The sequence below is a fragment of the Leopardus geoffroyi genome, chromosome A3, assembly GCF_018350155.1.
Source record: "Leopardus geoffroyi isolate Oge1 chromosome A3, O.geoffroyi_Oge1_pat1.0, whole genome shotgun sequence".
NCBI lineage: Eukaryota > Metazoa > Chordata > Mammalia > Carnivora > Felidae > Leopardus > Leopardus geoffroyi.
Genome location: NC_059336.1, coordinates 133,711,677 through 133,734,432, shown reverse-complemented (window position 1 = coordinate 133,734,432; position 22,756 = coordinate 133,711,677). Strand labels below are relative to the sequence as shown.

At 53.1% G+C, this 22,756-nt stretch overlaps 1 protein-coding gene and 1 pseudogene across 10 annotated transcripts in view; both read left to right on the top strand.

Annotated features, from left to right (window-relative positions):
• The window catches only part of ASAP2 (ArfGAP with SH3 domain, ankyrin repeat and PH domain 2), a 174,023-nt gene that overhangs the window by 147,515 nt on the left and 3,752 nt on the right, over positions 1–22,756 (top strand). For 4 of the 10 annotated variants that reach the window (XM_045447775.1, XM_045447769.1, XM_045447767.1 and 1 more), the window contains 11 exons: positions 2,636–2,825; positions 4,221–4,306; positions 5,793–5,908; positions 6,982–7,049; positions 8,281–8,394; positions 10,624–10,876; positions 13,497–13,631; positions 14,939–15,110; positions 21,133–21,182; positions 21,618–21,709; positions 22,145–22,267. In XM_045447775.1, coding sequence (XP_045303731.1) covers positions 2,636–2,825; positions 4,221–4,306; positions 5,793–5,908; positions 6,982–7,049; positions 8,281–8,394; positions 10,624–10,876; positions 13,497–13,631; positions 14,939–15,110; positions 21,133–21,182; positions 21,618–21,709; positions 22,145–22,267 — 1,399 coding nt within the window. Of the gene's footprint in view, positions 1–2,635; positions 2,826–4,220; positions 4,307–5,792; positions 5,909–6,981; positions 7,050–8,280; positions 8,395–10,623; positions 10,877–11,341; positions 13,326–13,496; positions 13,632–14,938; positions 15,111–21,132; positions 21,183–21,617; positions 21,710–22,144; positions 22,268–22,756 lie in introns of those variants that run through there. The other 6 variants (XM_045447770.1, XM_045447768.1, XM_045447773.1 and 3 more) reach the window with 4 other exon arrangements.
• Positions 11,514–11,629, top strand: LOC123581728 (annotated as a pseudogene).

The window sequence follows — 22,756 nt, the reverse complement described above, 5'->3', positions numbered from 1 at the left end:
CCATGCTGTTGTGGTCCTTACAGCTGGCGTTTCCAGAATGCTGCGCTATCTCGTGTAACCTGCAACAGCCCCGCGAGCAGGTGTGGTCATGGGAAGGGCTTGCCCGCTGTCCCCTCGACAGGAAGCAGTGGAACCCGTTTGAGCAGCCGTCTGACCAGGGGCCTGGGCTCTGAACTGTGCGGTCTCCCAGAGCTGACCACCAGCCCCGGCTTTTCCTTCAGCCTCCCCCGCCCAATTTCTTGAAATTCCAGTGTGCTTCACACTTTCCAGAAAGGAGCCAAGGGAATCGATCCTGTTGCGTCGTTTTCTGTGCATCTGTTGACTAAAGTTAAGTTTTTGTATTGTCAGTGGAATTCAGTTTTCTCTGACATGCTTTATTGAGATACAATTCACATACCATACAGCTCGCCCATTTAAATGGAAATTCAGGGGCATCTGGGTGGCTCATCGGTTAAGTGTCTGACTTCAACTCAGGTCATGATCTCACAGTTCATGGGTTCAAGCCCCACGTTGGGCTCTGTGCTGACAGCTTGGAGCCTAGAGCTGCTTTGGATTCTCTCTCTCTCTCTCTCTCTCTCTCTCTCTGTCTCTCTCTATGTCCCTCCCCCATTCACGCTCTGTCTCTCTCCTCTCTCAAAAAAAAAATAAATAAATAAGTAAAACATTTTAAAAATAAATAAATGAGATTCAGTGACGTTCACCCTACTCACAGAGTATGCATCCATCACCGCAGTCTGGGACATTTTCCTGCCCCCGAAACAAAACTCTGTGCCTGTCAGGCATCACCCCCTCCACCCTCCCCTCCACTCCTTCACCCCCCACCCCCCAGCCCCGCTAATCTGCTTTTTGTCCCTACAAATTTGCCTCTTCCAGGCATTGCGTGTAAATGCGATCATACAGCATGTGGCCTTGTGTGTCTGTCTGGCTCCTTTTCCTTCGCACGATGTTTTCAGGGCTCAGCCATGATGTAGCCTGTGTCGGAGCTGTGTTCCTCGATGTGGCTGAACAGTACTCCGTTGTGTAGGTGGACCACGTGTGTTCGTCCCTGCACCGGCTGATGGATAGCTGGGCTGCTTCCTGCCCCTTCTCACTTGATTGCCACAGGGAATTTCGTTTTTACTGTAGCTCTCAAAAATCCTGTCTACTTTTTTTTTATTGTTGCAGCTGTTGTTTGTTAAGGTCCTCGGAGTAAAATGCTGAAAGTCCTCCTGACCAGGAGCTACTGTTTCTCTAGCTCTCCATTTTTAAAACATTTTTTTTAATGTTTATTATTTTGAGAGAGAGACAGAGCATGAGCAGGGGGAGGGTACAGAGAGAGGGAGACACAGAATCCGAAGCAGGCTCCAGGCTCCGAGCTGTCAGCACAGAGCCTGGCGTGGGGCTCGAACCCACAAACCACGAGAGATCATGACTTGAGCCGAAGTCAGACGCTTAACCGACTGAGTCACCCAGGCACCCCTTGCTCTCCATCTTTTAAGTTCGATCAGCAAGTTCCAGGGCTCTAAGGACCCACCATGTGCCCAGCAAATGTGTCAGTTCATGTATTTTTCCCAGTTCCTCGAGGGCGTGTTTTACACGTTTGCACAAATAGGACCTGAGGCCTAAAGAGATGAAATGCTTGTCCCAGGACACACCGTCAGTGTGGTGGGGGCGGGATCTGAATGCCCACTTCTGCTGGCCTCCCCGGAGTTGGTGCTGTTCCAGGCTCCATGGGGGAGGTAGAGTCTGTGAACACAATGCCACGTGAAGGCCAGAAAATAGACCACAAAGGCTGACAGTTTGTTCTGGTTCATCAGATGTGTGGTGCGTTTTCTGCCAGGCACAGTGCCCACGAACGAGAAGATAACTGTCTTCCCTCTTTTTCTTTCCTTAATGTTTATTTATTTTTGAGAGAGAGAGAGAGAGAGCACAAGCCAGGGAGGGGCAGAGAGAGGGGGGGACAGAGGATCCGAAGCAGGCTCTGTGCTGACAGCAATGAGCCCAATGCAGGGCTCAAACTCACAAACCGCGAGATCATGACCTGAGCCAAAGTCAGACTCTCAACCGACTGAGCCACCCTGGGGCCGAACACTGTCTTCGCTCTCAAGGAGGGCCTCCCAGCCTGCCTAACCTGGCCAGTTACCGTTGGCACCTGAGTGAGGCCCAGTCACCCTGCGCTGGGCCTTGAGGCCTCCTGTGTTGGAAACTGGAGAATTTCACTGCCCTGGGTGTCCCCGGACACAGGCACTGCCAGGGTCACGCAGCAGATTGCTCCCTACCCGACAGTGCTTCTGCAAGGAAGGTGTGGGCAGGATTTTCTTTTCTTTTTTTTTTTTTTTTTAATTTTTTTTTTAACGTTTATTTATTTTTGAGACAGAGAGAGACAGAGCATGAACGGGGGAGGGGCAGAGAGAGAGAGGGAGACACAGAATCGGAAACAGGCCCCAGGCTCTGAGCCATCAGCACAGAGCCCGACGCGGGGCTCGAACTCACGGACCGCGAGATCGTGACCTGGCTGAAGTCGGACGCTCAACTGACTGCGCCACCCAGGCGCCCCTGGATTTTCTTTTTTTTTAACGGTTACAGATAATTGAAGGTTAGATACGTTTGAATAGAGGCCCTTAATCGTTTACAAGGCAGTTATGCTTGGTTTCAGGAATGCCAGGAAGGACTACATTACTGCCAAGTACATTGAGAGGAAATACGCAAGGAAAAAGCATGTGGATAATGCAGCCAAACTCCACAGCCTTTGTGAGGCCGTCAAAACCAGAGATATTTTTGGATTACTCCAAGCGTATGCTGACGGTGTGGATCTTACAGAAAAAATCCCACTGGCCAACGGACACGTAAGAGCGTGGCTTGCTACTTTTACAAAAGAAAAGAAAGGGGGGGTGGGGAGTGGCAGGGCAGCGTCGTCAGAAATGCTGAGAAAGTAGTATAATTCTCTGAAGGAAGACAACATTGTGTTCTGGGGAGAAATTCATGGTTTATTCTTCTTTAACCAAAAATATGATGTCAGCCTTGGAAGGAAAGCCCATCCCCTGGGGGAGGGAGCATCTTCTCAGAGGCCAGAGGGTCCCGCCTCCTGGGTGCAGGGCAGCTGACGGCCAGACTTTGAGGAGCGGCTCCTGAGGCTTCCCTGGGAAGGAGAGTTCCCCAGACTGCTCCCCACCTGTGCCCTCCTCCCCGAGGGAGCCGGAGTAGGAGGGATTCCCCCCACTTTCCTGGGAGAGCCTTGTGGAGAGGGTGGGGTCTCAGGGTAGCATGGGATCGAGCATGGCAGGATCGATCCCATAGGAAACCGGCTACCAGTGTCACAGCTCGGCATGTGTCCTAATTCTCCTCCACGGGTGACCTTGTAGACACACGCTCACATTCCCTTGAAACCTCCTTGTCCTCATAATGAAGGTGCAGGATGCCAGGAGTTACCCCTTAGCAGCCGAGCACATGTTCTATGGAGCCTGATATCCAGTGTTTGAGAGAGAGACAGAGAGAAGTCAAGCCCAGATGGTTCAGGCCATGCCCAGCTCAGAGCCCTGCCCCAGCCAGAGGATGGGGGGGTGGCCCTGGCTGGCTGAGCAGGCCCGGCAGGTGGATTGAGGGCCACCTCCCTCTTTGTCCCATGTTCCCTGTTCCATGGATACTGCCTTTGCCTCCAGCCCTCTCACCCACCCACCCACCTGAGACCATCTTCCTCTGGTCGGTCCTCCCCCACCTGCCAGAACTCTTTCAGAAAAGGCAGTGGAGGTCATGTGTCCCCTGGTATAAATTGAAGACAGTCTGGGCATTAGCACTCCTGGCCTTGTCCGTAAATATAGAATGAAAAACTCTAATGCCATTTTTAAAATAAGCATTTATGTTTATTCAGGCAGCAGGTATAAAAGATCGGGTATAAGAGGCCTGGGGAAACTTCCTAGGGTCTTTGGACGAAGACCCCCACACGCACCTTATAGGCAACACCTCATGTTGTTAGTGCAGAGATAGGAATATCAAGATTAAGGGGACTTTGAGGTGAACTCCCTGAATTTCTCATTATTTTCTGTGGAGAAAGGAAGACCGGTCTCGAAATGGCCCCAAGAGCAGAGTTTGCTCTGGAGACTAGAGAGACACCATATGTCTTAGAAGCGTTTTGAAAGAAAGAATAAAAGGCTTTTGGAAGAGAGAGACACAGTTTTGCTCACATTGAACACAAAACTGAACGCTCCCCTTGGAATTCTGGAATGTTTCTCTTTGGTCTTCAGGAGCCAGATGAAACTGCCCTGCATCTTGCAGTCAGATCGGTGGACCGGACTTCTCTCCACATCGTAGACTTTTTAGTCCAGAACAGGTAGGTGTTCTAAACTTAGGGGAGGCGTTTGATTTTGTTCCTTGGTGTTTCTGAGGAAGGATCAGCTTCCTGCCTCATCATGTGGCTGTGGGACAGGAAGTGAGCCATCAGGTGCCAGTCCTGAGAGACCCTAGGACGTGAAGACAGAGACCCTTCGTGGGATATCTGCAAAATCCAGCTTCTGGCGCCTGGGACTCAGCAGATCTCAGATCGATACATCTGAATTCTGGGCTCTGGAAGGCAGGCTGTCCGTGGCCCCCACAACCGCCTGTGTGCACAGGGCCATCCCCACACTCACGTCCCTTGTGAGTGTCCCACAGGACCCAGGCCGGGTACCCTAGAGCAGGGGGGAGAGGTAACAGGGACACAGGGATCCGTACCTGAGCCACCCGCCTAAGCTGAGATTGTAAACTGCAACACCGGGGTGTGGGCATTTTGTCTGGTTTGAAAAGTTGTTTCTATATCTTCATTAGAAGTAGCCTTTGAAGAACCTGTGTGTGTGTGTGTGTGTGTGTGCACGCATGTGCACATGTGTGTGCACTGCATAGTCCTGCTGCTTGGTGCGTCCCACCTTACTCTGGTTTGTCACCTGCCTGGCGGCAGCCAGCCAGCCACAAACACCCGTTAAGGTGTATCTTGACTCCCTGATCGTGGTTTGGGGCGTGTGTTGCGGGAGATGCTGGTCACGGGCCACTGACACGGCTCCAAACGGAGTGGAGAATTCCACAGTGCAATGGCAAGGTCATATTCAGCATTTCTGCCTTTCCCTGCTGTTGCTGGGGGAGAGAGGGAAGAGGTAGCCAGAGGCAGAGCGGCTGGGGGCCGGTCAGCAGTTTGCTGGACTCAGTGGAAGCCACCCGCTGATGGAGCCCGAATGCCCACCCAGCGCCTAGCGGGCGACAGCGGCTCCGCGGACCCTGGATGAAACAGCTCAGTGACATCATCCTCTCCCAGTGCAGATTCTTGGAGCGTGAGAAGGGAAGTCCTGGTTTCCTTTCTTCCAGAATAGAAGGGGGGCAGCAGGAAGAGGGGAGAGGTCAGAAGATGAAGCTTATTTTCACAGTGTAGCAGGTTCTGTCCTGAGGAGAGCAGTGGATGTCTCCTCCTGGTGACCGTCCCCATCTGCCCTTCCCGGGGCCACAAAGCCCCACTGTCCCTCCTCCTCATGATGACAGCCACGTTTCAGGGCTTCGCCCACCAGGGGGTTGAGTGGCTTGTCCCACATCTGGGGAGCACGGTGCCTTTTGGGGTTCCTCTCTCCCTTTCTGGCCTTCTCCGCCATTGTTGCTGGCTCCCTGGTGGCCTCCTGCCACGGCTGTCTCACCCCCACGAGCGGGGATGCTGCCCTGTGCCCCCACCGTGGAGGAGGATTCGGAGAAATCCCCTTCCCTGTGGTGTTGCTTGATTGACGCTTCCCCTGCTCACCTGCCCGACCCCCTGGCCTTCCCCTCATTGTTCTTTCTCTTCTGTCCCCGTTCTTGGCCAGTGGGAACCTGGATAAGCAGACAGGGAAGGGCAGCACCGCCCTGCACTATTGCTGCCTGACGGACAACGCCGAGTGCCTGAAGCTGCTCCTGCGGGGGAAGGCCTCCATTGAGACGGGTGAGTGGGTGGCGCTGGCCTGGCCCCGTGTGCGGGCCCTGCCCTCCGAAGGCGGGGGGCCTCTCCCCGCGTGCCCCACACGGCTGCCGTGTCCCGTATTTGTCAGCAGTCGCCCTCCCTCCGATACATAGACCTCCCACCTTCGGCAGGTATTTTATAGGTTATGAGAAGCAGAGCTCAGGCCCCACAGACGACACTCACGCGGACGTGAATTTGAACAAGCTCTGGGGCATCTTGCCCTCCTGTTCAGAACCCCCACCCAGCATCAGGCTTAGTCTCTTCCTGGCCCCGGGGTGGAAAATTTACTTACGGGGCAGTGAAGAGACACTGTTTACTGCCACTCGTGGCACCGAGTCTCCTCCACGAGGGACCCTGATCTGTTGGGCCTTCATTTCTCCCTCCCGCGTGGGACCCTGACATGCTGGCAGCCATCCGAGGGCAGGCGGTGGTGACTATGTTGGGAGGAAGTGATTTGGAAGAACTGTGGAACAGAGAGCAAAGAGAACACAAAGAAGGCACACACCTTCTTGAGTCAAGTTTCTTTTTTTTTTTTTTTTTTCTATTTTTTGGGGGGGTGGGTAGAGGGAGAGAGAGAGATTTTGAAGCCGGTTCCTTGCCCAGCATTGAGCCTGACGCGACTGACACGGGGCTGTATCCCACAACCGTGAGATCATAACCTGAGCCGAAATTTAGAGTCAGATGCTTAACTGAGCCTCCCAGGTGTCTCTGAGTTGGCTTTTTTTTTTTTTTTTTTTATTTATTAATCAAACCTTGTTGGCAGAGGCTTATTTAGAAGAAAATGCACGGTTTCAGATTTGCAGACTGCTGAGGAGTGCCGTTCTGTGCCCATGGCCAACTCAAATGGTCTCCTGACGTCTCCCGACCATGTTCCACCACAGGTCTGTACGGTTACGAGACCAGTTCCGCCCCTGCTCCAGACTCACCGTGGGATTCGTTAATCGTGCTCACTTCGATTGAGTGCTGCTTCTCTGTACCTCTTTTAACTGCCTCCTGATAATCCGGCCTTCGCTTGTTTTTGTCATAATGCCTCCCTTTGTTGCCCTGCCTTTTAGCTAACGAGTCGGGGGAGACGCCGCTGGACATCGCCAGACGCCTCCGGCACGAGCACTGTGAGGAGCTGGTGAGTCTCCACCCGGTGTGGACGTGGCCAGGGGGCCCTTCCTGGGCCAGGAAGGGGCCCTGCCCTCTGCAAAGTGTGGACCCTAGAGGGGATAGCCAGGAGAAGGCACACTGGGGGGTCTTTCAAGAGGAGGTGGCCACCCCCTCGTAATGACACTTAGAACGCCAGTGGGCATTTGCTGGTTGGACATGTTGATGGTGGTCCTGGCATTAATCTGGGGCAAGAGGAGCAGAGATCCGGGGGCCACCATGGCTTTGGCTCATCCCTGGAGTCAGGAAGCCACCGGCTCGTCCCTTCACAGCAGCATCCAGAGCTGGTGTTGTTACTCTGTTCCCCAACCCCGAATCTTCCAGATGGTTCTGCACCATCGTTTCCTGTCCTGTTCTAGATCAGGCAGTGACAGTGCAGCTAGGGGGCAGAGCCCAGGGGCTCAGGCGGTAGGGCTCCACCACCATGACTCCGGAAGGCCGCACCAATGCCAACTCTCTCGCTGTTTCCTTGTTTGTAAAGTGGAGTCCGCTCTACCGGTTCACAAGGTTGTTGTGGGAATTAGTGTTGCACTCGGAAGCTCAGCCAGTGCTCGATAAAGAGAGCTATTCGTTGTAAATGTTACGGAAGTGTGGGATGAGTACCAGGTGCTATTCTAAGTAGTTGATATCTCCTAACTCGTTCAATCTTGATAGCCACCCATGACACGGTTTCTTCTGTTATCCCTATTTTACAGGTGAGGAAACAGACACAGAAGGGTTAAGTAACTTGCCCAAGGTCACACAGCTACTCTCTGGCTCTGGAGGAAATTAAGGGCTAACGTGCTAAGAAAGGGATTTGCTTCTCTCCCGTGTATCTAAAATGGAACTAGCTATCTGTTCCCCGAGAGTATTGTGAAAATAGTCATTCACATCCTTTTCTTTGGGGCATCATCTTTAGTGCTGGTCAAGATGGTTGGGTTAACAGTGGAAACGTCCGTTCTCTGTTGAGTTTGCTCCTGTGTGTGGTTGTCAGCACCTACGGGCCGTCCTTGAGACCTCAAATAGCCCTTGCCTGCCCACCGCCCTGTACTGTTTACAGAACACGAAAGGGCAGTTACGAGGTTTGCGTTTCAAGGTCCTCTGTGAAATAGGGAGGGGAGTTTCAGCCGGCCTCACCCTGGGGTCTCTGCCTCCCCCACCCCGTGCCACCCAGGGCTGCTCGCCTCGCGTGCAGTGTCACTGACGGCCCTTTGTCCTCTCAGCTGACCCAGGCCTTGTCTGGGAGGTTCAATTCCCACGTCCACGTCGAGTACGAGTGGCGGCTGCTCCACGAAGACCTGGATGAGAGCGATGACGACGTGGACGAGAAACTGCAGGTCAGTGCCCGGCCGAGGGACGCCAGGGGTGTCGTCATGAGCTTTGTTGCGAGCGGGGTGGATCCTGGCTTCTGATCTGCACACAGAGCAGTTTTGTAGAGGTGGAGTTCGCTTTTTGCCTCCATTGATCTCAGTAGGCTTTTGGTTTCACCCTTCCCACAGCTGCCACCTGTCTCCCAGCTCTTAGGAACAAGGGAACATTCCTTGTGTCGTCGTCATTAGCTGCCCACTGTTTGATCTGAGGGAAAGAGATGGGGGGGCCGTGGAGGCTAGTGGGTTTTAGAGGAAGTCCTTGCACTGTGCATGTGATAAAGAGCCAGGGACCCCCCGTGTCGCGGGTCATGTCCACTCATCAGCCGTTAAAACCTTAACTAGAATCATTAAATGACCTTTAGAACTGTGGGTCCAACTTTTTCCTCTATTCGATGGGGTCATGAAAGCTTGGAGAGTCGAGGGAAGTTGACTCGGCCGCAGTGAAGCTTAGTATTTAGAGACCAGCTTGGGGCCAGACTGAGGGCACTTGCCTCTGAGTCCAGCTCCCTGCTCATGGCACGCTGTCTTGCACACTCGGAGGGCTCCTGGCAGGTCACCACCTTCACACAGGTCGCAGAGCTGAGTCAGACTCCAGCAGGCGGACTCCAGAGCCCACACTCCTAGCTGCTGTGAAATTAGTGGAAAATGCCATGTAAACTTTCCTTTTTTTAAAAAAAATGTTTTCTTTATTTTTAGAGACAGCGCGCACACAAGTGGGGGAGGGACAGAGAGGGGAGGGACAGAGGATCTGAAGCAGGCTCTGCTGACCCCAGAGAGCCCGTCTGATGCAAGGCTCAAACTCACAAACCTGAGATCATGACCTGAGCTAACGTCGGACACTTAACCGACTGAGCCACCCAGGTCCCCTCCACGTAAAATTTCCTGTTGAATATTCTGATGTGCATTGAGCCTGTCTGATTGCATGTATATATGGCATTTCTGAAATTTCCTTGACTGTCCTCGTTCATGGAGCCGTTGACATACCTGCTTGCTATGTCTTCAAATAAGAAGCTTCTCCACTGAGTTAGGTATAAAACAGTATCAAAGTGAGGAGAGCTGACTAATGTTACACTTACCCACCTTAAAAAAAGATTGGACGCATCGGCCCCAGAGTGAGCACACGCATCCCATTCTTGCGTGAGCAGGACACAGCAGGTCCCGTGGTCCAAACAGAAGTCTGACAGTAAGTGCTAACACTCATCTACCCACTCCCTGTTTCCAGCGGAGGTGGGTATAGTTCATATAGCCATGGGCTTTGTTGAATTCAAAATATGCGTGAAGACCACTAGCCATCGAGTTCTGCATAGCTGAGCTGAGTGTGAGCCATTGGGTTGGCCAGAGCCTTGACTGGGCAGGTGGTCCTGTGAGGGGAGGTGGGGTATATCAGCCAACAGTTTAACTGCTAAGCTGGCACTGTGCTAGAGAAGCAAAGTTCTACCCATTGAACAGAGGAGAAACAGGGTCAGCCAGGTTAAGATAGTTGCTGAAGATCATAGCTGTTACAATGAAGCTGACGTTTACAATGAATTAGATCTGAGTCACCCGAGTCGTGATTCCATGCACATGACCTTCAGACGGAGCTAGGGTTAGCAAACCAAAAGGGCCGGGTAGTAAATATTCAGGCTTTTGGGCCTGAACTGTCACCATCTTTTCTGCGCCTACTCAGCTCTGGCAGGGTGGCTTGAAAGCAACTGCAATTTGTAAATGACTAGGCATGGCTGTGTTCTAATAAACTTTATTTATAAAGCAGGTGGTGGCCCCCAGGCCGTGGTCTGCTGACCCTGAGTTAGAGGAATCTCAAGAGGTGCATTCATACTGGAAGAAACATTGACCTCCCCCGAATTTGCCACGTAGCTGTTGGGGATTGAGTGTAGCTGGGTCCTCAATGGAAAGCATGTGTACGAAGGGGAAATGCAATGAAAATGCAGATCTAGCTTAAATTAGCTCTGGCTAATAAGGATGAAATCGCCCGTGTTTCAAATCCTTCACAGAATGGAGATGTGTAAATTATAAACCATGGCTGTGTGTGTGTGTGTGTCTGTTAAGAGACATGGTAAGAGTAACTTTTAAGTCTTGCAGCTCTCACGTAATGGCTGAGAGCCAAAAAGGCACCGGGCCCAAGTAGCAGTGGTGTGCACGAGTAGCCTGGACGCTGTGACCAGGAGGTCAGCGTGTGTGCATTTCACCCCTCTGCAGCCCAGTCCCAGTCGGCGAGAAGACCGGCCCGTCAGCTTCTACCAGCTGGGGTCCAACCAGCTGCAGTCAAATGCCGCGTCTTTGGCCAGAGATGCCGCCAGCCTGGCCAAGGACAAGCAGAGGGGCTTTGTGCCCAGCATCTTGCAGAACGAGACGTACGGAGCCATCCTCAGTGGCAGCCCGCCGCCCTCCCAGCCTGCGGCCCCCAGCACGGCCAGCGCCCCCCCACTGCCCCCGCGGAACGTTGCCAAAGGTACTGAACCGTCGTAGCTCCCGCCGGCGCACAAAGGGTGGTGTTTGGTTTTCGCTTTGGGAAGTTTCTAGTTGCTTTGCCCCCTGCTCGATGACATGTGGGGTTTTGTGTCCTACGGTCATGGTGTTGACATCCTCAAGGAGCTCTCCGGTCTTAGGATGCCGGGTGGTGGTGGAGCCTCTGACTCTGTCCTTGTTCTGGGCAGAGGTGTGGCATTTGTGTCACTGGGGGAGCGCACGGACTCCACCAGGGCAGCCTGAGGCGGGTGGCTCAGCTCGTGACGCTGGTCCTGTGAGACCTTGCCGCAGACCTCCTTTCTGTTCTTTTCTGTCTGCTTTTACTGCTCAGCACCCCTCCCTCTGCCTTAGTTCTGTCCTGTGTCATCATCCCTCAACTCCCCCCCCCCCCCCCCCCCCGCCTGCCTTCAGCCAGCTTGTGATGCCTGGTACCTTCTATCTCTGCCAGCCCCACGAAATGAAGGATACAAAGACGCTGATTTGGGGAACGGTGCGCAACCTAATTGTAAAAATACAAAATGATCCCCGTGGGTCCTGCCGGTGCCTTAAGTGCCAGAGCTTGCCGTGCTTGACGTTAGTTGTTCTGTCACAACACAATGAGTTGGACTTCCCAGATGCTGGTTTTTATTTTTATTAAAACGGCAGCACACACACTAAAATTGGAATGATATGGAGAAGATTAGCACGGCCCCTGTGCCAGGATAACATGCAAAGTCATGAAGCGTTCCTTATTTTTAACAAGTAAGGGGCATAAGGAATCTACTCGTGAAATCATTGTTGCGCTGTATGGTAACTAACTTGGATGTAACTCAAAAAAGTAAAATAAAAATAAATAAAAATTTTAGAAAATAAAAAGATTTTAAAACATTAAAAAAAAAAATGGAAACTGAGGCCCCCAAAAGTTAGGTAATTTTCCCAGAACTGACAGCCAGCTGGCCATTCTGCTCCTTGAAGGCCGGTCCAGCAAGCGGCCGGCATAGCTGTGGGCTGGGGCTGCCCGACGCGGCCGGTGGCCTCCGGAGGGCTTCCCACGAGAAGGAGGGTGTGATGTCCCCGCCCTGCTGGAGGCTGCTGCCGGTCCACGTGGCATTTGTGCAACAGCTGCTCTCCGGGAGGGGGCGTGAGTGAGGGTTGTAGCCCTGGCAAGGGAGCGAGGATGGCAGCTGCCAGCACCTGGGTCGAGGCCACCCCCACCATGGCCCTGTCCCCAGCTCTCAGGGAGGCCCAGAGAAGGCTGAGGGGCCTGTCGTCTAGGTCACTGGAGCAGACCCCCGAGAGGAGAGCGGGTGCTGCCCAGGCAGGCCCCAGAAGCAGCCCACTTGCCCTCCCCCACAGAGCCTGTGCCCCCCTCGTGCCCACACCCCTGGACTTGTTGGGGCAATTCCTAAGCAGGAGAGAGGCTGCAAGGTCAGGCTTCTTGCACTGGCCGGGAGGGGCCCAGGGCAACCCGCCATGGTCGGGTCCTTGTGGGGCCTCCTGTCTGCCCAGCCTCCTCCCACGCCCTGTGTACATGTATTCACTGTGCAAGGCTGCAGCTGCAATGATTTGGTCCCCTCCACCCCATTAGTGGCTTTTACTGACTTTGTGTGTCATTGGAGGAAAGACTTTATTTTGCTCTGTTGGTCATGCAAAAGGAATAAAAAACTGTTCATCTTTATTTTTTGCTCTCCTAAAGTCTTAGAGGGTTTGGGGTTTTTCATAGTTTATTTTTCTGGCTATTCCTGTGGTTAGCTTCATGTTCTCCTTTGATGGTGTACTGGCACTTCATCCCTATGACCCCCCAAAGGGCCCCCTGGTTCTCGGTCTAGTGCACCCTGGTGCCCACATGACAGACGGAAAAGGGAGCCAACGTTGAGTGCCCCACCCGGGGACGGACATTGTCCACCGCAGAAATGCCCTGCATGGGGGTGCCTGTTTTCCACCCCAAGCCCGGGTCCCCACTTTGTGGGCCATGCACAGCCTCAGACACAGGCCCCCCCTGTGTGCAGAGCTTTGTGGGGCAGAGGAGGGACTGTGACCTGGGCAGGTGCCGTCTCCCTGGTATGTCAGCCGAGCCTCCTTGGTGTCACCTGACTTCTAGCCAGAAATGTTTGCAGGAGGTGGGGAGCCCTCACCTGTCTCTAATTTGTACCCTTCTCTCCATGCGGTCCGAGGACAGGTGCTCCCCTGTGCGTGCACCCAGGGGAGGGCTTGATGGATGGGTAGAGGCCAGCAGATGTTCTACAGGCTGGAGTGCAATGCTCAGGACATACGTCATTGTGGTTACTCATTTCCCTCCTCAAATGGTATTCATATTGGAGAAAGAAAATCTGTAAGATTGTGAAAACCAGCTGATAATTTTCCCAGAAGCACCACTGTGTGTAGCAGTGTCCATCCTCCAGATACCAGAGACAAGAATTAAAAAAAAAAAAAAAAAAATCAACATTCTATTTGTGGTCTTAATGCTATTCTAGAAGGGTCATATTTATCGTTTTTCTGAGAGAGAGGATCAATAATGCAGTGTTCTGTTTCTGTTTTTGTTCTGTGCCTGTGCGTGCATTCGTGTGTATGTGTGCATGCCTGCGTGTGCATGTGCGTGCGTGTGCATGTGCGTGCGTGTGCAGTTCAGCCAGCCTCCTCCGCTAACGCCCTGTGGAAGACAAACTCTGTAAGTGTGGACGGTGTAAGCAGGCAGCGATCTTCGTCAGATCCGCCAGCTGTCCATCCACCGCTGCCCCCTCTTCGCGTGACATCTACCAGTACGTTTTTTCCTTTTTCCTTTCTTGCCAGTGGGCTTTTCGATCTGGATGGCTGGGGGGTGCTTTCGGCAGCCGCGAGGGGTCAGCTGTGATGCTGCACGCCCGCAAGCCACTGCCCGGAGCCCAGCACTGTGTTCCCAGCCCTGGCCCCTCCGGCCGCCCTCCCCAGCTGCAGGCTCCTGTCTGTCCCGCACCCCATGCCAGGGGGGTGCTCACACACTCTCCTCCTCTGTCTTCCCGAGCATTTCAGCAACATTTCCTCCTGTCACGCATGAGCCCAGGGCTTCATTTCCTTTGGCCACTTGGCGGTTCTCAATATTTGGGCACAGTCATTTGGATGTAATTTGGCATGTGTTCTTCTTCAATATCGACATGTAGGTGAAAGTCCCGGGACCTAGGGGAGGGGGCTGGAGAAGAGGAACATCTTTCCTGGAGCAGTGAGGCAAGCCCTGGATGCAGGCCCTGAGCCTGTCTCGTCCCTGCTCTGCTGGGCTGGCAGGGGGAGGGGTCCTGGCACCTCGGGGCCCACACAGAGAGCACGGACTTCCCCCAGGTTTTTCCCTGCAGTTTTTAAGCTGAGGCAGGAGAAACCGAGCCCCAGCTGCAGTAAAGTGCCATGTGCACGTGCACTGGTGGCACTGGAAGGCTCCTTGGGTGTCCCCGTCCTGTCCTGAGGACAGTTAACTGTCTCAGCGAGGACCCTGGATATTTGGGGACAGCACTAATGTTTGTCCGAGAGGGGAAAGCGGGGAGAGGAGCCAAGGGCTCGGGGCCCAACTGCCCGTCTCACCAACTTTCTGACCTTAGGGGAAAGCACGTCACTTCTCTGATCCTCAGCCCCCCAAGTCTTTGCCCTGCCCTCCGCACAGATTGTGGAGTCTTCACAGAGTGACCACTTTAGGGCCGTCTCACAGTGACCTGCTGGAAGCCTGGTGAAATGTGTAGGGCCCACAGGGGCTGCTGAGGCAGAAAGAGGATTGGCCCAGGAAGGCCCAGCCCCAGACTTGAGCCTCCCCCCTGCTGTCTCTCCAGGTCTCAGGGTGGACAGCACAAAACTGTGGTGGCACCCCCACAGGGACTTCCAACGGGGAAAGGTACAGGCTCATAGAGGCATTTTAACCCTGACTTGAGGCTCGGAAGGACTCCCTGCCAATGCTGCTTAATAAAAACCTGCAATGAAAAGAGGTTTTTGTTCTTACGAAATCACCATAGAAAAAAGGAAGCCCTTATCAGAGGAGCCTCGGGTGAGAAGGCTGGGGACGTGAGGAAGTCTGACAATCTGTGTGGCTCTCCTTTTCTTTCCACAGATCCCCTGGCTCCCACGCCGCCCCCTCCGGTAGCAAAAACGCCCAGTGTGATCGAAGCCTTGGGCCAGCCGAGCAAGTCTGCCCAGCCTGGGATCCCGCTGAGCAAAGCCCCGCCCCCGCCCCTGCCGCCCCAGCCGCCCAGCCGCCTCCCGCAGAAGAGGCCTGCTCCCGGGTAACCGCCTGTCTTGATGTGGCCCGCAGGGCCTGGCCAAACTGCCATCCTGGCTTCTTGCGTTCAAGGAGCTTCCAAGCGGCAGCGGCCCCAATCCTTCATCTGAAATTTCCATGCAGACATTTGAAATTTCCAGTGCTTCTACTCTAACGTTTGAGTACCGGTGTCACCTGACGAATTCATCAGGCTTAAGCGTCTTAAAAATAATTTATCAACATTATTAAGCTAAAAATTTTCATACAAACGTATGTCTTCTATCCACATGACGAGTGTAGGTTTCTGTGTAGCACAGGCACTGGATTAGGGGAATGAAGGTCCTTGAGACGCTGGGCCTGTAGCTTCAGTTTGTTGCTCGCAAGGTTATCTTACTCGTATGCATCCTCCGCAATGTGGGCATATATTTCCTACAGACGAGGATGTTCTCCTGCATAAGCACAATACAACCAGCACGATCAGAAAGCTAACATAGTGGGGCACCTGGTTGGCTCAGACAGTAGAGCGTGCGACTCTTGATCTCGGGGTTGTGAGTTCGAGCCCCATGTTGGGTGTAGAGATTACTTAAAAATAAAATCTTTAAAAGAGAGAGAAAGTTAACATAGACACATTAGTACCTTCCAGTTCTTAAAACCCATACAAGGTTTGCCACTTACCCAAAGGTTTGTCCTTTTCCACAAAGGGATCCAGTTCATGGTTTCCAGCTGGATCCTTATAGTGAAAGATGGTTTTCTTTTAGCGGCAGTGATACTTAGAAGCCAAGGTCCGAATACTGTGTGTGCTCATTTCTCTTGGGGTATCCTTGCTCCCAGGCAGGCCCTCTGAGTGGTCAGAACTGGGGACACACACATGTACATACATAGGTGTATATCTGTGCATATCTGTATGTATAAACACGTTTATCTCTATATTTCTATTTCTGTGTCAAAATCCATGAGTTCACACTATCTCCCTTTTCAGTTGTAGTAACAAACCACACCAAGACTTAGTGACATGGGACACAACCATTGTATTCTGCTACCAGACTCTGTCAGGAATTTGGATCAGCATCGTGAAGTTAGCTTATCTGGTCTCCACAGTATCTGAAGCCCTAGCTGGAAGACTCAAGGCCAGGGATGGTCCAACACAGAAAGTGACTCACAGGCTGAGGCTCGTGTCATCTCTCCAGCCCACACATCTGGTGGTTGATGCTGGCTATCAGCTGGGGCCGTTGGCTAGAAAGCTTGCACGTATGTGGCCTCTGCATGTGGCGAGGGCTTCCTCGAATCATGGTGACTGGGCCCGAGAACAAGTCCCAAGAGACAGGCCCAGCCCTGGAAAATGGCAGGTTGTCACTTCTGTCATGTATCACTGGTCAAACAGTGGCAGATCCCAGACTCAGGGTTGGCGTGGGGGTGGTAGCACAGGGTGGTGTAGACTCCAGCTCTCAGGAAAGGGCTTGGGGGCAGTGTTCTCAAAGCACCACAGGGTCTATTCTCATCTCCTTTTCTGGGCTCCTTACTCCCTTTTCCGGTGATGAGAAGTCTGGCTTCTGCGTTGACCATCAATACCCCCATGAAGCCAGTCTCCCATCTCTGCCCCCACCTCCTCCTCTCCCTGCTGAGATCTGGGGCCCCACATGGAGACCCTCTTCACCCTGCTGGGGCTCTCACTGCCCCGCCAAGCACCCTCCTCCGTCCCACTCAGGCGCACCCCCTCAGGCCTCCTGTCCCTGCCGAGGCTCCGACTCCCCAGGATGGGCCTTTTTTCATCCCTGCCACCAGGTAGATGATGGAGCCTTTCAGGATATAAACTACCTCCTTCAGTTCTGAGAAATTTCATTGATTTTTTTTTTTTAATGTCTTAATTTCTGTTTTCTCTGTTCTTTTGTTTATTTATTTATTTATTTATTTATTTATTTTTATTTATGTTTACTTTTGAGAGAGAGGGAGAGAACACAAGCAGGGGAGAGGCAGAGAAAGAGAGGGACAGAGGATCTGAAGCCGGCTCTGTACTGACAGTAGAGAGCCCGACGCAGGGCTCAGACTCACGAACCGTGAGACCATGACCTGAGCTGAAGTCGGACACTTAACTGACCAAACCACCCAGGTGCCCCTCTGTTCTTGCTTGTAATGTAATTCGTGTCACTCAGATGTCAGTCTCCGTTGGCTTTTCCTCTACATGTATCGTCTTTTCTTTTTCATTCGGGTAAGCTGATAGCTCTATCAGCCTGCCCCTGAATCTCCGTGGTTTAACAGCTGGAAGTTGACTTCTTACACAAAATGGAGCGCCCATATTCTTGCTTGTGCAGCAGCCCCAAGGGGTGAGTCAGAGACCCAGACCCTTTCTACTTCTGAACCCTGTTCCTAGGGTTATTTCCTGAGGAAGAGACTGGAGAAGGGTGCCTTTGACCAGAGCCAGTCCCATGGCTCCACCTGGAGGCCGGGGCTGGAAGTGCAGCTCTGCTCCGTGGAGGGACTGCTCTCTGCCACCTGTCGCTTCCATTTCTGCATTGCTTGCTTGCTTTTTAGGTCTGCCTTCTGGGAGATTTCCTTCATGTCATCTTCCAGGTCTTTCGTTGAATTTTTTTGTTTCGGCTGTCATATAATTTTCAAGTTAATAGTATCCTTTTTGTTTCATGAAATCATTTTCTCTCGTCTCAGATTATTAATGATGGTTATAGGGATGGAGGGGGAGTTGTTTAGTTTAGCTTTTGCTTTTCTGCATAGTTTGTTTCTTCCGTGTCCATTGTCTTTGTTTTCGTTTCTGTCATGTTAGAGGCTTTTCCTCATAGATCTGGTGTTTTCTGCCCAAAAGTTGCCACTGCAGCTGAGGCATTAAAACCAACTGCAGGGCTCCCTGGGTGGCTCCGTCAGTTAAGCCTACGACTCTTGATTTCATCTCAGGTCATGATCTCATTGTTTGTGGGATCAAGTCCCACATCAGGCTCTGCACTGATGGTTCGTTTGGAGCCTGCTTGGGATTCTCTCTCTCTCTCTCTCTCTCTCTCTCTCTCTCTCTCTCTCTCTTTATGCCCCTCCCCCACTCATGTGCATGCGTGCGCGCGCTCTCTCTCTCTCTCTCTCTCTCTCAAACATTTGAAAAAACCTGATTGCAAACTGCACCCTCATGTGCAGAGTCCAGTGTGGACTTCGCCGTGGAGGGTCTCACTCGGCAGTTAAGTTTTTACTTAGTCCCCCTTTTTGTAAAGATGCTCCCAACAATCACACTGGTACCCCCAAGTTCAGATACCCTCTATTCTCCCCTCTCTGAGAATAGAAGCTTCTGGTCTTCAGTGGGTTGAGGTAGGGTAGTTGCTCAGGGTTGGTCTGGGAATCCGGGGATTCAGTAGCTCCTTGAGCAGATTTTGAGCCAATCCTTGTGTTTATTGCCATGCCTTATGCCCCCTCCCACGGGCTCATAAGCCTTGGGGGCTCAGAGCACAGATGGGGGTCCTTCAGGGCTTCCTTACTGCGTGAGGGTTCTCCCTCCTCAGATGAGCTGGCATGGTTAGGATTCTTCCCTCCTGTGGCCACTTCCAAAATGTTTCCTCTTCAGTTCTCTTTGTCTTGTTGGTTTAAGCTTGTTCCCTTTCTTTCTGTCTGTCTGTCTTTCTTTCTTTCTCTTGCTCTTTCTCTTTTCTTTTCTTTTTTTGTCTCTTTTTTCTTTTCTTTCTCAGAGAGGGAGGGAGAGACTCTTAAGCAGGCTCCGTGCTCAGTTTGGAGCCCAACTCAGGGCTTGATCTCACAAACTGCGGTCACAACCTGAGCTGAGATCAAGAGTCAGATGCTTAACCGACTGAGCCACCCAAGCGCCCCTGGTTCAAGTTTTTTCTTTCTTTTTTTTAAATTTTTTTAATGTTTTTATTTCTTTTTGAGACAGAGAGAGACAGAGCATGAGCAGGGGAGGAGCAGAGAGAGAGGGAGACACAGAATCCAAAACAGGTTCCAGGCTCTGAGCTGTCAGCACAGAGCCCGACGTGGGGCTCGAACTCACAGACTGTGAGATCATGACCTGAGCCGAAGTCAGATGCTCAACCGACTGAGCCTCCCAGGCGCCCCTCAAGTTTTTTCTAATTGTTTTTCTTGAGAGAAAGTGGAAGTAAATGTATTTCAGTCTTTTTTTTTTTGTTTTAGTTTATTTATTTTGAGAGAGAGAGCGCGAGCAGGGGAGGGGCAGAGAGAGAGGAGCGAGTGAGAATGGGGAGTCCAGTACTCAAATTCAAACTCAGGAACTTCGAGATCATGACCTGAGCCGAAGTCAGATGCTTAACCGACTGAGCCACCCAGGCACCCCTCAGGCCTACTTTTTTAACCAGAAGCCTGTCAGAACTTCTTTAATGCTGCCTTGTAAGATCTCTTTCTAAACTAGAATGTGAACATCCTTGCCTTCCTATTCCAGACAGCACATACGCAGTCTCATGAGTTACCGAGTTATGCGGTGGGGAATACACTCTCACGTCTACCCTCAGTGGCCACGGGCCGAGCTTCTCTGCATTAGGGTCTGTGCCCGCTTCTGTTTGCCCCCCTCTTGCCCTGTAGCTCCTGCCTACTTGCTCCTTCTGAGCTGTTCTTTGAGACGCTGAATCCTGTGTTGAACTTCTAGATGAGCACCAGTCGGCTGCCAGCCATCACCCGGCGGTTCTGAGAACGGGGTGTATTGGCCGCTAATGCAGGGTCCTGGGCACGGTCTTTCTGGGGGCTCTGAGGCCTCCCTGCTTCCTTGGTTCGCAGGAGAGTCTGGACTGGGGTTGCTGGGTATGTTAGCGCAGTCTTACCTGGTTTTACCTGCTCCGTGTCATCTCGTGTGACCAGAAGCAGAGGTGGTGAGGGAGCAGAGCGGGTGATGCTGGGGTGTCTCCAAGACCCCTTTGGATGGAGGGAAGCCTGTCATCACTGCCCGGGGGAGTTCTGTTTGAAAAGAATACACCGCTGTGGCCTCTTTGTAAGGAAGCACCCACCCCCCAGTCTTATCCTGGGTACAAATCTGGGTTTTTACCTTTGCCCTCTTTGAGCAGCGGTCGGCAAACTACTGCTGCACGCCTGATCAGCCCCGTGCCTGTTTTTGTATGGCCCACAAGCTAAGGTGGTTTTCTTTTTTTTCAAATGGTTGAAAACAACCAAAAGAAGTCTATTCATGATACAGGAAGATTTTCTTTTTTTAAGTTTGAGAGAAAGAGAGCTCAGGAAAGGGGCAGAGAGAGAACCCCAAGCAGGCTCTGCATTGTCAGCCCAGAGCCCGACACGGGGCTCGATCCCACAACCGTGAGATCGTGACCTGAGCCAAAATCGGGTTGGATGCTTAACTGACTGAGCCACTCAGGCACCCTGATACATGAAGATTCTATACAATTCAGATTCTGGTGCCCACAAATAAAGCGTTGGGCACATAGCCACGCTCCTTTGTGCATCATCCGTGGCTGCTCTCGTGCTGTGGTGGCAGCACTGGGTAGTCCTGATGGGCTTTATAACCCACAGAGCCTCAACTGTCAGGCCCTTTAGCAAGAAGGTTTGCTGACTGGTGTCTTAGAGGCTCAGGGCTTTCCCGTAGGCATTTTGTAGTTGGGAGTGATGAAAGGCAAAGGGGGTCAGCATGATGATTTCTTTTTTTTTTTTTTTTTTTTTTTTTGAGAGAGAGAGTGAGTGCGAGCGGGAGAGAGGGGCAGAGGGAGACGGAGAGAAGCTCAAGCAGGCTCCACACTCAGCGCTGAGCCCGACACGGGGCTCGATCCCACGACCCTGGGATCATGATCTGAGCGAAAATCAAAGAGTCAGACACTCAACCGACTGAGCCACCCAGGCGCCCCCAGCATGGTGATTTCTGTCTTGACATTGACGGAAATCAGATGACGAGACGGGTCAGATGAGTGGGGCCTTCACATGTTAGACCTTTTGAGTTCCTTGAAAATAGGTGTAAAATCAGCGCCATGTTTCTTCAGCTTCGTTCTGAGACGACACAGAAGGTTCCTTTATGAAGCGGTGTGGGGTGGGGACGGCTGACGTGCTATGGGGCCTCAGACGTCAATAAATCTGCCTTCTCCTTCTTTTAGGGCTGACAAGTCGATCCCGCTGAGCAACAAAGGCCAGCCGAGAGGACCTGGTAATGATTTCGTTTATGGGGTTCACTGCCGCGTGATCCGTGGGGGCAAAGCGGGAGGCATTTCCAGCCGTGCTCGACCCTGTGTCGGGCCCAGCAGCCACCCTGCCTCTCACAGACAGGGCTGCTGTCTGCTGTGTCCTGTGTCTGGCCCCTTCTGATGGGGGCGGGGCAGGGAGGCCCCAGCAGGGATCTAGAAATCTGCAGAGGAGCTGGCGGCCTTTGTCCCGCTCTGTGACACTCACATGCGCTGCACGCTTTACAGAGACTGATGGAAGTCACATGGTTCTTGGGCCTTTAGGGGACTTTTCACTCTGTAGATGAGAAAATCTCAGGAAAGCTGCCTTTCAGACATGACGCTGTGGCATTTATATTGTTTGTAACTCGCTGGTCACCACTGAGGGCATATTGTGAAGTTGATTCATTTTGGCCCTCAAGCAGTGGATCTCTCTGGAACAGAAGCTCTGGGTCCTCTGTCCAACAGCGCGGTCCTCCAACCCCCAGCCCCCATGCCCAGGAAGTCACAGACCGTAAGTGGAAGAGCCCCTCCTTTCCTGCCTCTTTGCTCTGGCCAGCAGTGAGCGGGAGAGTCTCCGAGGAAACCAATCTTGCCCTCTTCCCCCGGTGGGGCGGAGGGGAGGCTTCTTCCTGAATCTGGACGGGACACGACCCCCGATCCGCAGTCGCAGGGCTCGGCTCCTCCGGCACGGGCACCGGGCTGCCTCACCCCCAGTTCTCTGCACTCAGCTGGGGTTGCTTCCCTGTCCTGCGAGCCTGGTAGAAGGTCCCCCTGCCCCTGAGCCACATGGACCTTCCCGCCCTGACACCCGTGGGCTCCCGGGCCTGCTGGGTCAGGAGCCCTGGGACCAATTAGAAACAAAGCAGCCCCACCCTCCGCCCCAGGAGCTGCCGCCTCCCTGCCACACTAACCTCTGACCCTCCGACCCTCCCGCTCTTCCATCCAGACCAAGTTAAAGCCCAAGCGGGTCAAAGCTCTCTATAACTGTGTGGCCGACAACCCAGACGAACTGACGTTCTCCGAGGGGGATGTGATCATCGTGGATGGGGAGGAGGACCAAGAGTGGTGGGTGAGTCGGGGGTCTGGGCCCGGGGTGTGGCTGGGAGGGCGGAGGTGAGTCCCGGCCCACCTGGCACGAGAGGTCTGCTCGCAGGTGAGGCCCTCTGCCGGCGCATCCTCAGCCCTCAGGCCCATCTGCCCCCCACCCGTCTCTCCCGTGTACACCCACTTCTGAGCGGGCCCAGTTCCCCCCACCCTGGGTGGGTTTTCCCACGTGAGGGTGGGCGGGCACTGGGGCTGCAGTTCCCAGAGTTCACTTGAGGGCCTGAAATGAGGCCGTGAGTTTAGAGCTGGTACGATCCTCCCCCACACTGGGGTTCTGTGGGGGAGGCGTGTAAGAAGCCGACGTGGGGGCAGAGCCCCTGGGTGTCCGTCTGGGTCCTGAAAGGAGTGGTGACATCCAGGTGGGAGCAGGAACAGCAGGAGTGTGGCGGTTCGCCTGGCGACCCTGAGAGACCAGACCCCGCGTCCACAGACTCAGGGACGCTGGGCAGCTTGC